This window comes from Buteo buteo, chromosome 23, assembly GCF_964188355.1.
Source record: "Buteo buteo chromosome 23, bButBut1.hap1.1, whole genome shotgun sequence".
NCBI lineage: Eukaryota > Metazoa > Chordata > Aves > Accipitriformes > Accipitridae > Buteo > Buteo buteo.
The window spans coordinates 23,268,258-23,284,507 of NC_134193.1; the positions used below are offsets into that span (position 1 = coordinate 23,268,258).

The 16,250-nt window shown below is 46.4% G+C and overlaps 1 protein-coding gene across 14 annotated transcripts in view; it reads left to right on the forward strand.

Moving 5' to 3' along the window:
* The window catches only part of MVB12B (multivesicular body subunit 12B), a 64,655-nt gene that overhangs the window by 12,682 nt on the left and 35,723 nt on the right, over nt 1-16,250 (forward strand). For all 14 annotated transcript variants that reach the window (XM_075055694.1, XM_075055695.1, XM_075055701.1 and 11 more), the window contains 4 exons: nt 1,175-1,282; nt 4,982-5,078; nt 8,141-8,270; nt 8,552-8,674. In XM_075055694.1, the coding sequence (XP_074911795.1) occupies nt 1,175-1,282; nt 4,982-5,078; nt 8,141-8,270; nt 8,552-8,674 (458 nt within the window). The remainder of the gene's footprint in view (nt 1-1,174; nt 1,283-4,981; nt 5,079-8,140; nt 8,271-8,551; nt 8,675-16,250) is intronic.

Consider the following 16,250-nt stretch of genomic DNA (forward strand, 5'->3'; position numbering starts at 1 on the left):
CCCTTTGCTGATCAGACAATAAACACGCTTTTCTCTCCTGCACATTGGATAATTGGAGGGTCTTGTCAGCACACATCTCTTGCTTCCTGCACCCTGTGCAGAGTTTCTGCTCGACAAAATATGGGTGCAAATAGTAACAGCAAATGTCAGCTCTTTGTTATCAGGCTGCTCTGGGACCAAGGTCTTACTCAATTCAGTAAGATGAGACTTGGAAGAGCTGCAGTGGAGCAGTTTGCCCCCATCTGAGAGGCATTAGGCAGAAGTTCAGCTGTGCTTCTGCGTAGCTTCAGGCCATGCTAGAGTCTCCTGTTGGGAGCCATCAATTGGCCGTTAGTCTGGTGGGGTGGTCTTATTTCTGCTACCCTCCTCCTTGCGTTTGCTGCCTTGTCTCCTTTCTTACTCGACAACAAACCTTTTGGGGCAAGGCAAGTGCCGAGCTGCTAATAGAGGAGAGCCCTTTCCCTTGGTGTGGTGCTGCCTCGTGCCCATGCCTTGAATCAGCTCGAAGGCGAGATCTTCTCCTGCCTTTCTCTTCCTGCACATGCCGCTGTCTCTTTGGTGGAGGGCCGGGGGTCTGTTTCCTTTGCCCTCTGTGCGGTGTCTGCCACTGATTCGACTGGACACAGGGTTGCATTGGAGAGGGATGTTTGCAGGGTGTGTCATTGCCCATGGCACTGCTGTTAAAGTTTGTGAGTGACCAGGGCTTTCCCCAGCTGCTGGAAGCAGCTTTTTGGCCCGGGAGCCAGAATTCCTCAATGGCTTTTCTGTGAAAATGTAACTGAGATTGGGCAGTTTCTGTGCTTTGTCTACACGGACCCCTCCTCACAGCTTGCCCCAGTGTGCCCTTGTGTGTAGGGTGGTAATGAGAACCTCAATATGCTGACTTTTCCAAACTATTGTTTGGAGACTGTAACCAAAGTTGCTGTTTCCTCATTAGAATAGCCTTTGTCAGAGCATCTTTAATCAAAGGACTCCCAAGAGACAGCGTTTTTAGAACTTCTTTTTATACCTCCTCTTGGAAGTTCTTTGCACTGCACCTTGTGAAGAAACTAATGAGATGCTGTGAGAGTTCGGGTACCGTTAATTAGAAGAGGTCTGAGGAAGAAGTACGGCACATATATTAACTTTATCTTGGCTCACATGTCTCCTCTCTCCCTCTGTCTTTTCTTTCCAGGCTGCACAAACAGCAGATGGCTTGGATGCTGACCTCTGGAAAGATGGCTTATTTAAATCCAAGGTCACACGATACCTGTGCTTCACAAGATCATTTTCAAAAGAAAATGTAAGTCCGTTTGAGTGTCTGCATGATTTGCATCTGTGGCTGGTATGCTCTTACCCATAGGATGATTCATTTTATAGAGCCAATTATAATTCAAGCAGGCATTTCACTGAGTTTGGGTGAGTCAGGAGGCAAACTGCAATGGCCAGATATTTGCATTTTGTCTACGTTCTTCATGGAAAGAAATCACTGGCAAAATCTGCAATAAAAGCAACAGAAAAGGGAATGCTTGCATTTCAGCAACCCACTTACACTACCATTTCCTGCTGTAGCAATGGGCTCTGCGTGCTCATGATCCTAATGCATTTCTAACTCTAATTACCTAGAGAAGCAAATGCCGCAGGCAGTGTTGATGAAGGAAATGTTAGCTTCTGAATCCAGGGGCATCATAGATATTTTTTGCAGGATTAGCTTTTCTTTTTTTGTTGTTTTTGGTGCTGATTCTTGAAAATTTGCCCACGTTGTGCATATGCTACCATATTCTTGTAGTCTTCTGGTATGGCTATTAAGCGTAAGTTAGTTTCTGATTAGTGGCAGTTGTCTGCCCACATCTTCTGTGGAGGAAAGGAGACCACGTACAGTGAGAACCTGATGCCTTCTACTGTGTTTTTGGTTGAGGCTAGTGTGAAAACTTCCTCTTTTCTGAAGGAACTATTTAATTCTACAATGAATGCACTCCATCTAGTGGGTAATCCTGCTTTTGGTCGTGTTTTGGATATTCACAGTGACTCAGTTGTCAGGGTATGGAGATAACCATTTTGTACTTGTGCTTTCACCAACGATGGGAACAGAAAAACAACTGTGACTTGAGAGGCTGATCATGGGTCCTGACAGGAAAGCCGGGGGCTGCCAATTTCCAGCATTTGACCTTTATTCCATCCGCTTCCCTGCCTGCCTCTAGATTAAAATAAAGCTCCAGAGCTATGGGAAATAATGCTTCCTGGGGTGGGTGGACAATAATTGTGCTTTTCATCCTGGAGTACCTGCAGTAGTAGGGATAATAGCCCCAGAATAGGCAGGGTGGGTATTAAATGGAAAGATTTGTGATGATTTGAGTATTAAGTTTATCTGTGGCTACCTTAAATGCAAGGTTGTCAGAAATAATTACAGGATAGTAGCAACTGCTGGCTACCAGAGAGAGTGTAAGTACCCTCAGTTGGTGCCTGTTGGGCTTTTGGCATGAATCCTTTGCTCAGCACAGTTTGGGAATACATTCCTCATATTGATGAGGAGTGAATTAAAGGGAGTGTGGGGGGAGGACTGCTGGTCCCAGCTGCACAGCAGCCTGGTGTGCGAGGTGTGGCACGAGTCACTGCGTCCTGTGCGTGGGTTGTCTCAAGCCCTGCATCAGTGGCACGTTAGACCCACCGGCGCTTCTGGCAGAGCTCCTGGGCAGCAGCCTGCAGGCAGTGCTGACCATGTTCAGGCGCTGTCACGGAGCCGCTGGTCCTGTGGTTCATCACGGCCATACCCAATGCACATCGGGAGCACCCCCTCTTCTCAGAGGGTGGATTTCCCAAGGCCTGTGAGCCTCCTCCGTCTGGCCGAGCGGGCTCCCTCCCGAACACGCGCCTCTGCCTGTGCTAGACAGAACATGCGCTTGTGCTGCTTGAGGCCACGGGCTTTGCGTGTGCGAGGGGGCCTTTCTGTGAGGCAGAGACCAGGCTGGTAGATGCTGGCACCAGTTTGCCAGTCCATGGGACGCACACATATCTGATCAGCACTCCTAGTCCTCTGGCTGCAGGAAGGCTGGAAGCGGGCTGGTGGGCTGAGAGGAGGAGGGGACCGGACCGGTGGGGTAACAGCCTTTTCCTCTTGTGTGGGGAGCAGCACCCTTGTCCCCGGTTAGCCCAGCAAGAGCTTTCCCTCCCCTCTCGGTCCTCTCTGGCCACACAGGGGTACGATGTGCTGCCCGACTGGTGACCTCAAGGGTTAGAAGGCCTCGGTGGTAGCAGTGACCTAGAGCTCTCATCTGGGAGGGAGAGGCTTCTCTCGCCTGGAGGTTGATGTGTTGCTGTGCTTTGAGCTGGAAGTTTTACTGCTTGGGGTTTTTTTTTGTTTTTAACAAAACACTGGGAACTATTTGTCCTGAAGAACATGTTGTAGTTAGCAGAGGTAATGCACCTCAGATACCTGGTCTGTAACGGAGACATTCTGTAGTGTCTCTGCATCAGAATCATCGTTCTCATCAGCTTACAATATTTGACAGATTATGAGGACGTTGCTGGTATTTGAGTGTCATGGTGAGGAGGCCCCAAATGGTGCATCTTGTAAACAGGGAGGCTTTGTGCCCTTTTCTCCTGTGTATATGGCAGAGCATCAATGCTGACTCCCAGAGTTTCAGCAGCTAACGAACTTATCAGAGACATCTCTCCTACCTGTCTGCTGCTGATGGAGGAATGATCGTTGGTTCAGCTGAAAGTTGCATGCTGATGTAACATAGCCAGACAGTTTGGATAAATAAAACATGAAAGATGAATCAGCAGTGACCACTTCATCTACTGTTTGCTGTGCCAGGACCATGTTTACTGATACATTCAGGCTTTGCAGCATCCAGCATTGCTTGCTCTGAGATGCCCTGGCCAAAGGGGTGACAGAGGCATGTGGGGACTGCCTGGCCTCGGCCACTTTGCACGAGCAAAGGGTGTGTGCCACGCTTGCCTATGGTGGCATAGGGCTGCAGGCGGGGTGGCCCTCCTGGTGAGGGGTTGACCATGAAATGCAGAACCTCCAAAAAATAAACTTCAGACCTGATCTCCCCTTATTTCAGAGGTTGCAAATTTAAATATGTTTTAAAATAGTTCAGTGTAATAATCAGAGTGTGGAGGTTTGACTGAAGTACTCTGCCAGATAAAAACTAAAGGAGGTACTTAGCAACCCGTAACAGAAAAAGACACTGACATGGTTTGATGGCTTAGGATGAAATTTTAATTGTTCTGTATTGCATTTCTGTTTATAAAGGCTGTGCAGTAACTAAAGTGTGTTTTTCTTCCATACGTGAATCCAGATTATTGGCAGCAATGCTGGCTTTAACGAGAACTGCAAAGAAAATCTGGTCTCTAAACAATTGTGGAGGCTGTCATTCTGAATTGTGTTTTGAGCTCTTCAAGCCTTGATTAATAGGACAAGGCATCAGTTCAGAATTCATATGGACTCCAAATGAAGTTCTTCGTTCCAAATGGCCTGCTCTTCTGGAGTGTGCCTGCGTTTGGAGCTAGAACCATGTCTATTCAGTACTAATTAGCTAATGCATGTTATAACTTTGGCTGTGTCTGCATGAACCATCTTCCCGTAATGCTTTCTGCTGTTACTGTCACAGAAATTTCATGTTGCTATTGTAGATGTAGAGTGTGTGATAACTAAGGTGACCTGCTTAGTGGATGAGTTGGTGGAGGTAATACTTTGAACTGCCGTCTTTCCAAAGGGAGGAATTTAGTTGTGCTTCCAAGGATCCAGAAGTATGGCAGTGGATGAGGTTTAAGAATCTGTAAATGCTGAAAGTTGTCCAGTATCTCCTAGTCAATCATCATGTAGTTCCTGCAGAGGGGACAGTTGCAAGTGTTGGCTTGGTACCTCCTTACCATTTTTAAAGTTGGTGGTCAGATACAATGACAAGGTGCCTTGGGGTTCAGCAGGTGAGAAAAGCTGGGTTTGAATTTGGTGACATTGTCATAGTCAACTGTTTCTTTTCTCTCTCCAAAGAGTCATTTAGGCAACGTTTTGGTTGATATGAAGCTCATTGATATCAAGGACACTTTACCTGTGGGCTTCATCCCCATCCAGGAGACTATCGATACACGTAAGTTGGCATCTGTTCTTCAGTTCTGTGCCTTGGGAGCAGCCACTGCGGTCAGGTGGTGGAGGGCTGTGTCCCAGGCAGAGGGACGCTCTCAGCACTGCTGCTCTCTGGGGTTACATGTGCATGTTTGGGGGCAGTTCTGGACTGCAATGAAACAGTCTTCGGTTTTCCAGTACTCTTCAGGCTTTTTAATACTGCTGCCTGACTGTCACCAGCTTGCCTGCTAGAGCAGCACAGCTCTGGGGCAGGAAGGAATAGTTTATTCTTTCATTTTGCAAGGGTGGGCTAGGCCTAGTGGGAGCAGAGCTGCTGTGCTGAGGGATGTTCACAAATGGATGCCAAAAGGAGGGGCGTGTGCTTGTGGTGCTGGGTTTGTGTATGCTGGCTTTACACCTCCCACCATGAACAAATGAAGGCCCATGTCCTGACAGGTAGTGCTGAGGATGGTAGGGTGTGTTTACACTTGCTGAGAGAAGGCACAAGCGGAATGTCCAGGGAAAATACCATCCTCATTTCTGCAAGGCAGAAATAGCTTTGCTGCAACATTTAAGCCAGCAGTTCCCAAAGAGCGTATTCGGATCCCCCGAGACTCATGGCAGCGGCAGCTGGAGCCACGTCTGGTCGCAGCACTCTGCAGCAGGTATCAAGTGCTTTGGGCTTGCAGCGCGGAGGAGGCTGAGGACAAGCCCCATGGGAGCTGAGTGTGGAAGGGCTGCAGGACACCATGTGCTGGTGCTGAGCGTGCTGAGCGTACAGCTACTGCTCAAGAGCAGGGCTGGTACCAGCGCTCGTCAGTAATGAAATCCAGCCTAGTTATGAGTAGAAGCGAGTTATATGAGCCTGCTTTGCAGGGAATAATTCATGCCAGTCTGCAGCAGATGAGGATGGTTTTTCAGTCACTACCAACCTGGTTCTAATTTGAACCCATGACCTAGAAGTGAAAGGCTCTGTAGCCCATTTCCATTCCCCTGCATCATCCCCTTTCCCTGGAGAATTTCTGGGCACATGTGGCGCGGGGGAGAGTCATTGGCTTATCCTGCTCGCCCTTGGGAGTGCTGGACACTTACTGTGCACTACTGTAATTTTTGTCAAAGTTCTGGTGGAAAGGTGGAGGGGGACTTGGTAATTAATTTAAAAATGCATTGGATTGTGACCCATACAGTCTTTAAAGCAGAAGCACTGTCTGTATTAATGAAGTCGAGCATATCCCTGCTTCCATTAGCATGAACGAACACATTTCGACTGACTGTTTATAATATGTTTACTTAAAATTAACTCTGGTTAAGCATGTGTAATTAAGGAATCCAGCTCCTAAACCAAGTTTGCTACAGACTGCAGACTCTAACCAAGTGTGAAAGAAACCAAAGACAAAAGCAAATAGCTTTGTACTTACTGTGAAAGTCAAACAAGAGACACTGATTTTGTTTAGAGTTAATTTTGTGGTTATATGTGTTTCTGTGCTTGTCTCTAAGTGACAGTTGACTTGTAGTAAATATATTAAATATAGTACTCCTTACTAGGTTCTGAGAAAATTTTCAGATGTGGAAACCTTAAATCCTGGCCTCTCAAAATCAGTTTTAGGCACTTCAAGTAAAAGCCCTAGTTTTCCAAGGCAGAAGACTAGACGTCAGGGATACAGGTATTTAACATCTCTAAAAAGCAGCACTGTAACTGCAAAGCTGCACGCACAGATGCTGTATTGTGACACACCTCGCGCTGTCTGTACATTTATTGGTGCTGGTGCGACAGCAAGTTTCAGAGGCTGGGATGGATTGCTTTCTCCAAGGTGCGGATTGCGAAACAGGAGGAGCCTATAGGGACTAGGCTGCTTGCCATCTGTTGAAGTAAGAGCATATTTTTAAGCTGGAGGATATTTATTCATATTAAACTGAAGGGTTTTTATTTTGCAGGCACTTGCTTGTAGTTGCTGGTTGTTTCCAGATTTTCATTCAGTGTCTGCACTTCAGATTTTCAGTTTATCCGTAGACTTCTGTCATGTCTTTCAAGGGCCTGCATTCACAAATAGAAACCTCCCCTTGCTCACATTGAGACTCTTGCAGACTCTTCAGGGTGAGACAGAGCAATGGTTTCCAAGCACCGCAAATCTCTATCTGTGTGCCAGTGCCACCCATTGTCATGCGCCTGACCCATAGCTGGATGTGGATTGTATCTGCATGCAGACAGACAGTGTGCATATACATGAATTCATTATACAGATAAGCCTTAACTCTGATGGGCTTGAGTTTTTCTTGATGGATAACATGGAAATAAGTGAAATTGCTTTGTGGTGCATAGCAGGAAGGGGCCATGCAGCAGATTCTTCCACCCTCTGAACACAGGGCAGTGCAGCACAGTTGCCCTGTAGGAGGTCCTAGCAATTACTGCTTTGTAAATGTGGTTTATCCCTACAAAGATACCAGGGCAAACACAGTGGGAATATAATTTCAGTGCTTGCTGACTGAGTCAGGAGAGGTCATTAACACTTAAGATGGGTGAGATTTGGGCAGACAGCTTTTACCGTTAGCCACTCTGGCAGTCTGTTTCTCTGCCTGCTCCTCCTCTTGGTTTGTTTGGCTGTTTGGAAGCACTTGGCAGAATAAACTGACTGGTTGTGTCAGAGCTTCCAGGTATGTTCCTAGAGGCAATGCTTGTGGGAAGAATATTTAGATATGACTGTCCAGGCTGGTAAGGCAAACATTACCTTGGAAAGAGAAAGCGAATGTGAGAAGTATGTGGAAGTGGAAAAATCACCTGCCATTTCTGTTCTGTGGTGCAGGATTCTGTGGCATACATGATGTCTTATCTTCTCTGCAGACGGTAGTAGGGAGTACTGGTTTATCACAGTGCCTAATAACAAATCTCACACAGTGTACAGAGAGCTCCTGATAGAAAATTTCTCCAGTCACTGAATGGCACTGCACTGTCTGGTTTGCTGACATATATCTGTTCTTTGGCTCCAGTTCCTGCCATAATTATCTGCCTAATATCTGGAGAGACAATAAATAACATTTATGCCCTAATCTTGCATAAAAACCACCCTGTGTCCTGGGTTGTTTTTGCAGAAGAAATAGCTTTCAGAAAGAAGAGGCTATGCATTAAATTCATCCCTCGAGATTCTACAGAGGCAGCGATCTGTGACATCCGAATCCTGGGTAGATCTAAACAAGCCCCTCCTCAGTACACATTCATAGGGTAAGTACCCCTCACTCTAGAAGCTGTTGTCATAAATTCAGTTGTACCAAGGCTAAGCACCCTGTTTTCCTCTAATTACTAAGTAGCAGTTTGCAAGAGCTGAAGCCTGTCATTAGAAGAGTCTACATAACTACAGGTGTTACTGAGTTTGATGTAGGAATTAACTAACCCCTACTGGTCCTCACTAATCAAGGTGTTTGTGAAACTCATCAGTGCTTGATACTTGGGCATGTGTGCAGCATTTGCTTGTAGCATTAATGTCTTCTGTGTTGATGACACAGGGAGTTGAACAACATGGGCATTTGGTACCGGATGGGCAGAGTTCCACGCAACCATGAATCTTCACAGCCTGTGACTCCTCCTTCCCAAGTACCATCTTCGACACCAGCTCCTAACCTGCCAAGGTGAGTTTTCTGCTTTCCAGCCCCTTCTGCTTGATGCTGCATGGTGTATTTGTATTGTTACTAACCTTGCCTGGGGGAATCAAGACCAGGGTGCCACATCAGTACAAATGATTGTGGGATGATCTGATAATGAGGGAATGTGTCCTTCTTTCAAGTATTTGCCTACTGGAAGTTCCTTTGACTGTTGTTGTATAAAGACATATAGGTGTCAGAAGAAAGAAGCAGCCTGTAGAGGAAGGGCAACGGCAAACTACACCTTTTCTTCACTTTAAGCTGTGCAGAATGTTGTAGTTTTCAACAAGTATGCATGGGTCACCCCTGGAGGGTGGGCCAGAACTGTAGCCAAGCTGATTTCCCTCCTTGACCAAAGGGAGGGAGAAGCGTTCATAGAGATTTTAATGCATAGAGAGACAAGTTTTGCTCATTCTCCAGAATCGGTCCCCTCATGGTTTGAAGTACTGGCCCTGTTTTTTCCTTTCTTGGACCTGACTACTGTGCTTCAGTCTTGCGGGTGACATTGAGCATGCAGAGCAGACTGCTCATCCTGCAGTGACTGACAGGAGCAGCACTTCTGGGCAGATGCTGGCATAGTGTCTGTCCAGGTTGTTTTCCCTGTGTTATAGACAAAATTTGTGGGTGTGTATAAATGTATGTACTTGTTTGTATACTTGCATATAACAGTAGTACTGTATTGACAGCTTACTTGCTGGATTTCTCTGGACAAAACAAAGTGTTGTTAAGCAACAAACCAACCCAGACAGAGGTTAAACTGAGTGCTTTATACTCCTGGCATTTGCTATGAAAGCACAGCATCCAGTGCGAGATGGGCTCCTACTGACGAGGCTCATCAACTGAACTCCGGGCTGGGCTATTGTCAGGGGACAGCACATTCTCTACAGGTCCCTTTGGGCTTTTGCTTAATTAAGCAAATGCGTATTTTTGCACTAGGCATTTGGTATACTGCAGATACATTTACAGTATTGCAATAACTGTTGAGAGCTAGAATTTCGAAGGAGGCAGTGGAGGGGAATTCCAGGGGGATGAGTTTATATACAAAGGTCATTGTATCGTATGGGTGGAAAATACTCATGTCCTTCAAAGTCTTGATGTACAGGTCATTTCAGAGAATGATGCTTTTAACCTGCTGTAAACTGTTCCCAAAAAAGCTATCGGGTGTCTTTAAGGCAGGTGTGTACCACTGAGCCTTCACCCATGACCCAGACTTAAATCTACTGTCTTGCGGTAGCTTTTTGAGCTCTCCAAAGCATTTGGGTGTTTCTTTCACTGAGAGTTTTTCTCAGTTGCCTGCTGTGCCATGGCACGCTGCTTGCTGTCCTGTACTGTCAGGTGTGCTGCAGGCAGAGACGCCGTCTTGCTTCTCAGAGATGGAAGCAAAAGAGATGAAAAGCCAGCAGTCTTCTGGAGATTTCGGCCTCTCCCGCTGGGAGCTGATACGTTGTTTTGAAGCTCCACTGGACATAAGCTACATGCTAGCACAGGCCATGCAAGATCAGAGAAAAAGATGTCTTGATTTTAGAGCACAGATCTTCATTTTCTGTCTGCAAGAAATTCCTGCCTGGGCAGATTTCCACAATAAAGAGAAAAAATTATCATAGCAAGAGAATGTCAATGGCGGTCCTTAATCACTAAGTGTGGAAGGGTCACTTTATGGCTGAGCAGGGAAGGCTGCAGAGCAGTGTCAGAGCCATTGGGAACAGGGCCAAAATTAGAGCTCAGAGCATCAGCGACAGTCTGAAAAGAAGTGTTTACAAGGCTTATATATTTTATAACCTCTTGTTGTACAGTTTATGGTTTACAATGGCTGCAAGGAAATTGGATCAGTTTTGTTTTACTTGCCAAATAAAGCAAATGTCAAAATAGTCAATATAAAATGTATTCTAATTTGGCTGAGTTAAAACAGCCAGTATGCAGTGGAATAATTGAATGTTACATTAATGCCTCCTAGTAAAAACCACCTGTCTGTAGCCAGCTCCACTCTCGTGCCCTGTGCGTGATTTACAGGTAACTTTTACGCCACCAGCCTGATCATTCAAAGCATCTTTCATGTCTGTTTTTTTACTCTGATTATTTATTATCCAATATATTTTTTAAGAAATAGAAATGTATATAAAGGTGCATCCTGCAAGTATTTCATTATTATGGGGAACACATACTACTTGAAAGCCTTTTCTAATACTTTATCAGCAATGTGGTAAGTTACTCAACACTTAATGTTTGTGGAAGATGGTCATCACAAGTAACCTCTTATTTTTACGTCACCATAGAGAGATGAGATTACACTGGTAGCCAGTTTGCCATTTTATTCCATATGGATATATCCTGACAGGAACAGCAGTGAGTTATTCTGCTGCTGCTGTGAGTGCTAAGAGAAAATTGGTGAGCAGTGCCAAACAGAGAGCACTGTGGAGATTCTGCCATTAGGCTGGTCAGATATTTAAGCTATTCTCTTCAGTTGCTGGCTAGCATTATAAAATAATTTTAAATCAAGAGGGTATGCTTGGCTGCTTCAGAACAATTGCTAAAACTGGATATAAACTAAACAAGGAAAACATATCAGTGAGCTTCTGCACAGCAAAACCTTCCTAAATGGAAGGACTTTACACTGTGGGAGATGTTTATTTCTGCACCAGCCATGTTTCCTCTTCTGATCCATGATGTAAGTTCCTGATGGCAGTGGATGGTGGCACATCAGAGTTTTGTCATGTGTCAGAGGTTTGACCTACACAGCTTGCTGCACGTCAGCAATGCTGCTTCCGTTGCTTGTGTTGCAGGGTTATGGCTCGCAGTCAGAACTGCACAAGGGGAGGCTTTGTTTGATATTCGTGCTGGACTGCATATGTTATTTTTCAGCCATTTCTTCTCCTTGGTGTTTCCTACTGCAGGCATCTGGCTTAATGGTCTCTAACGGCAGCCCTCGCGCATCCCAGTGAGGATGGCATGCTGTGCTGTGGAGCACAACCGTGCCATTGTGCAAGGCATCAAGCTGCTTTACTGTCTTTTCTCTCCAAATTCTGCGACAGCTTCTTGGCACTAATGGCAGCCTGGAGAAATGCACTTTCAGTTTCCCATCCTAGAAGGCTGCTACTAAAGAACTGCTTTTGTCGACTTGAGTCACCAGTGGGAGTTTAATGTAACTTTCTTGAGTACCTCTGCTCTGTGTTCAACTCTTGCACTCTCTGGTGCTGCATGGTGACATTGCTTTGCGGAACAAGAAGGTAATTGTCCCCCAAAAGAGGTGCTACTAACAGGTAACTCACCTGGCCCTTTGCACACTTTGGCTTCACCTAGCTTGTGGATCGGTGATTGCCAGTGCACGGGATGAGGACTTGGAGAAGAGTACACGTCACGAGCACTTGAGCAGTGTCTTGGGGCTCAGCCCCTCCATGCCTCAAGCTCTGTTGGAGTAGGCTAGAGCAGGATTTGTGTGTGATGTTCTCCTCTTTGCAAGTCTAGTTCTAGCCTTTTGGGATCAAGTCCCTGACTTCTGTGAATGCACAGAGCCAACCTCAAACCATTTTGCCTTGCGGTTGCCTACGTGATGGCTCCCATCACAGCTGCAGTGCTTTGTGAGCCTGTGTGGCTTCTGTGGTTTCGGAGTACGTTTCATATCCCTTCCCGAGGTGCTGTGGGAGTCTCTACCACCGTCATTCAAACAGCCCTCTCACAATTTGTCAGCTGCAAGCAAGATGTCAGTCAGTGCTGCTGAAGTGTGTTTTACAGTGACAGACATAATTGCACTTAACTTTTTGCGTGGATGTTATCAATCTGTGATGGATACTTTGGGAAATGGAGCACTCTGATTGCAGAAGATGTGTCATAGGCGTTTAATCTTCCTCTCGGAGAGACCGGGATTCAGTCACAACTTTTACTTGTTGATGTCAGGTTTTGAAAATGTAGATTCGTGCTGACCCTGGGAATCGTTCAGTCATTTAGTTTGCAAGGCTGTCATCTGAAAGGTTAATGGCTTACCAGGGAGAAGGAAGATCTTGCTGCAATCCACTTGTATTCGTATCATGCGTTAACGTGGCTGTGCGCTCGGTGTTCAGGTTCAGAAGGGCAGAACCCCTCCAGCTGCCTTCCTGGAATGCCTCTGGCATGTCTCCGTGGCTGTCCTAATCGAGAACCACAAAGGGAGGGCAGGGGAGAGGGCAGGCTAGTCCTGGGTCGGGGGTTCAGCCCGAGCTGCAGGTCTCTGTGGGGCTCACGGTCCCTGCTGCCATCCGAGGGGCAGAGCCACGAGTCGGTCGCTCGTGCTGTGGACTCACCAGAAAGGCACACGGGTGAACAAAACAGTGTTGGCACAAACGAGCCAGATGGAAGGGGCACAGTTTTCTCCTGGTTAGCAAGGTGAAGTGGCTGGTCTGGCCTGAGAGGCCATGGGCACTGAGCGTGGGGTGAGCCAGAGCACCGCAGCCTGCCGCGGTCAGGGGGAGCCGGGCAAAGCCTCCCCAGGTGCAGAGGATCTGTGTCCAGCTGGGCAGTACGAAATGCCCACCGTGGGCGGCAAGGGACCAGGCTGCTGGTGCTGGAGGTGGGGCCCCGCTGGAAAAGACAGCGGGTGCTCCGTCCCGTCCTGGCTGGAGGGGGCTGCAGGCGGGGTGCGAGCCCCTACAGCAGCTCCGGCATGGCCACAGGGCCCCGTGCTGGTCTGTCCCGGGGGAGGTGGCGATCCCTCTGGACTCTGCCTGTGGGGACTCAGCCCCAGTCCAGGAGCCGTGCCCGGGGACAGAGCAGGATGTGCACCTCTCCCTGCTGCCTGCCTCCTCCCCAGGGGTCCGGGCTCTGCAGAGAGGGGCTGCGCATTTGTGCCAGACCTGGGGCCCCAGCATACGTCTGCTGCACTTGCAACTCCTGCCTGATCCGCATGGCTAATAAGCTACAGAAACAACTCATTTGTGCTGCAGCTCACACCCCTCGCAGCTGTGGGTCTGCAGCGTGGCTGGCAGCCGTCCCTCCCTGCGTGCCCTCTCAATGGTCTGAGCACAGTCGGTCTGTGCCACCAAGTGCTGAGGTCTTGAAATTCTGATTGTATTGCACTCTGGTGAGTATTGCACCGGGGAAGTGCTGCTCTGGTTTTGATAAGATGATAACAATTGCCCTACTTAAACCCCTGAAATAAGAGCAGAATGTGTAAATTTTCTTCCCGTGCTCCCGATTACCTTTTAAATAGTTAAGCTACCCCTCCTTAGAACAGGGAAATGATCTGCTCCTGTTCCTCTGCTCCTAGTGGAGCTTAATGTTAAGGAACCTAAGAATTTCCTTTCTAGGCAGAGAAGTCTGATTTTTCAAATTGATTTATTAATGGTGTTTGAACTTTGTCGTTTAAGCTTGGAAAGTGATCAGTGTGTGGCTTTCTGCTGGAGGCTGATGATGTGCAATAGGTGGCAGCTAACAAAGCAGCACCAACAAGCCTGTGTGGTGGAGACCTGAACTCGGTCTGATGATAAGCCAGTCTTATTCTTGTGCAGTGGGTTAATTGAAGGGAGGTGGGGACCCTTTTACCTTTCCTGTTTTTTAAGGTAGCTATTTCTACATAATATTGTTGCTACTTAAAGAAAAAATTAAGACCTTTAAATAGATTTTATGGAGAGTCTGTCGAGGAGAAGGTTCCAGGGTTTCAGTACTTTTGTGCTCTGGGCAGAACAAAGCCAAGACTTCAGAAAGCTGCTGTGGACTAGAGGCAGATACCACTGGTAGCCTGATGGCCACTATGCTTTCACAGAGTGTGCGTGGGGGGGGTGTTCTACCGTAAAGTTCCTCATCTGAACCAAAGGCTACCAAATAAGGAGTACTTTGGGATGGGTGTTTCTGGTTTGACTGGCAACTGCTCTGAGAAATGTTGCCAGTGGGATCTCTGACAGTGATCCTTTCTACAAAATGCTTCCTTCTTGATGGAGTTGCATTTTCTAATATGTTTCATCAAAAGAGCTCTAAAATAAAACTACCTTCTGATTTACAACTAATAAAACATATTTGGCTTGAATGCTCAAATCACTTGTATTGTGAAATACAGTACAATATTGCTAGTTCTTAAATTTTGTACCCTACAATAAGCCAAGGATGGTACAAGGGCTGGGTTTACATCACAGTAGCTATGGATAAAAAAACCAATGAAATTGAAACAATAAGTTGAAGCTTGGAGGAAGTGTTTCCATAGACCCTTTCCAGTGGGTATGGTAAGAAGCAAAATTTAAGGATGACATGTCTGTGATGCGTGTATGCTGTGCAAATCTGAACACGATGGTTGGTTTGAGTGGGTAAAGGGTGCTGGCATACATTTATCCAGAGTCTGTTTCCCATAAGGAATTTGTTATGAAACTGCACTGACCGTATGGCTTGCATCCAACTCAGCTGGATGAAGACGTGCAAAAATTGGTCACAGTCCAGTATGTTTTAGTGGTAGAAAATGATGATTAGGAAAAAATGTTTAAACAATATGAGTGGTTTCCAGGCACAAGAATCCTTTGCAGCAGCTGAGAAAGAGACATTAAATGTAGTTAGAAGAAGTCTGATTGATTTAGCTGATTTTGAGGATGCATTGAAAAATTTGGGGAGTGCTCTGAGTGAAGAGGCTTCGATCTCCTTAGAGTCATTTTTCTTTATAGAGCCCTGTTCCTGGTATAGTAATATTCCTGGAGGCATGTTTTCTTTAGGGTATAGCATAGGGTCATTAAGTACAAACCAAAGGTATTCATTCAAAGAAGCTATATACTCAGTTGTTAAATAAGCCCTGCGGGGGAATTGAGCGTTTTTTCCCTAAAACTTCTGTGTTGTCTGCTATTTAATATGATCTCTGCCACTGTTGATTTGTAATCTGTGCTTTCACCCTGAAGTGCATGTGGTTGTGTTCAGATATTTCCTTCTTTAAATCAATCACTTTCACCATTTTCCAAAACACTTCTTGAGTTTATTGCTTTTAGTAAAGTGTTTGGACTGTCATTATTTATTACTGGCAAAGTGCTGACAACGTGCTCTTCCCAAATGAGTCTTTATGTGGAATATTTGTTTAACAGGTTTTGCAGGGGAGGTGTTGCTGCTCCCCGCCGGCTGGGCTGTGCCTGCAGCACCCCGGTGCTGTGGGGTCTGCCTGGGCGGCAGCCCCCCTCTGCACCCAGCCCGGGCAAGGGGCTTGCTTCAGAGAGATGCTTCTCGTCGGACGTGTGCGCCTGGGCTTTGTTGTGCTGATTAATTTGACAGAATTTAAAATCCTAACCGAGGAAGCTTACACTGTGTGTAATTTATCTTTTTGGAGTATTTCTGCTGTTTGGCAATTTTTCCCTACTGCTTCATTATCTGAAAACTCCTGACTCTGGAGAGTAGCTAGTGAAGGATGTGGAAAGCTGTGCTCTTCCCGCTGCAGCCTCCAGAGACACCGCACTGCTCATCTAAGACAACCACTTCATAAGCACTTCATGCTTACAGTATGAGGTCTTAGTTCTTTGATGCAGTCCTCTGCCTATAACAATTTAATGGGCTACAGCTCAGACTTTCAAGCAGTGTAAATTAAACTTGTTGGGGTTTTTCTATTGTTTGGCAGCTGTTCTATCCTGGTTAC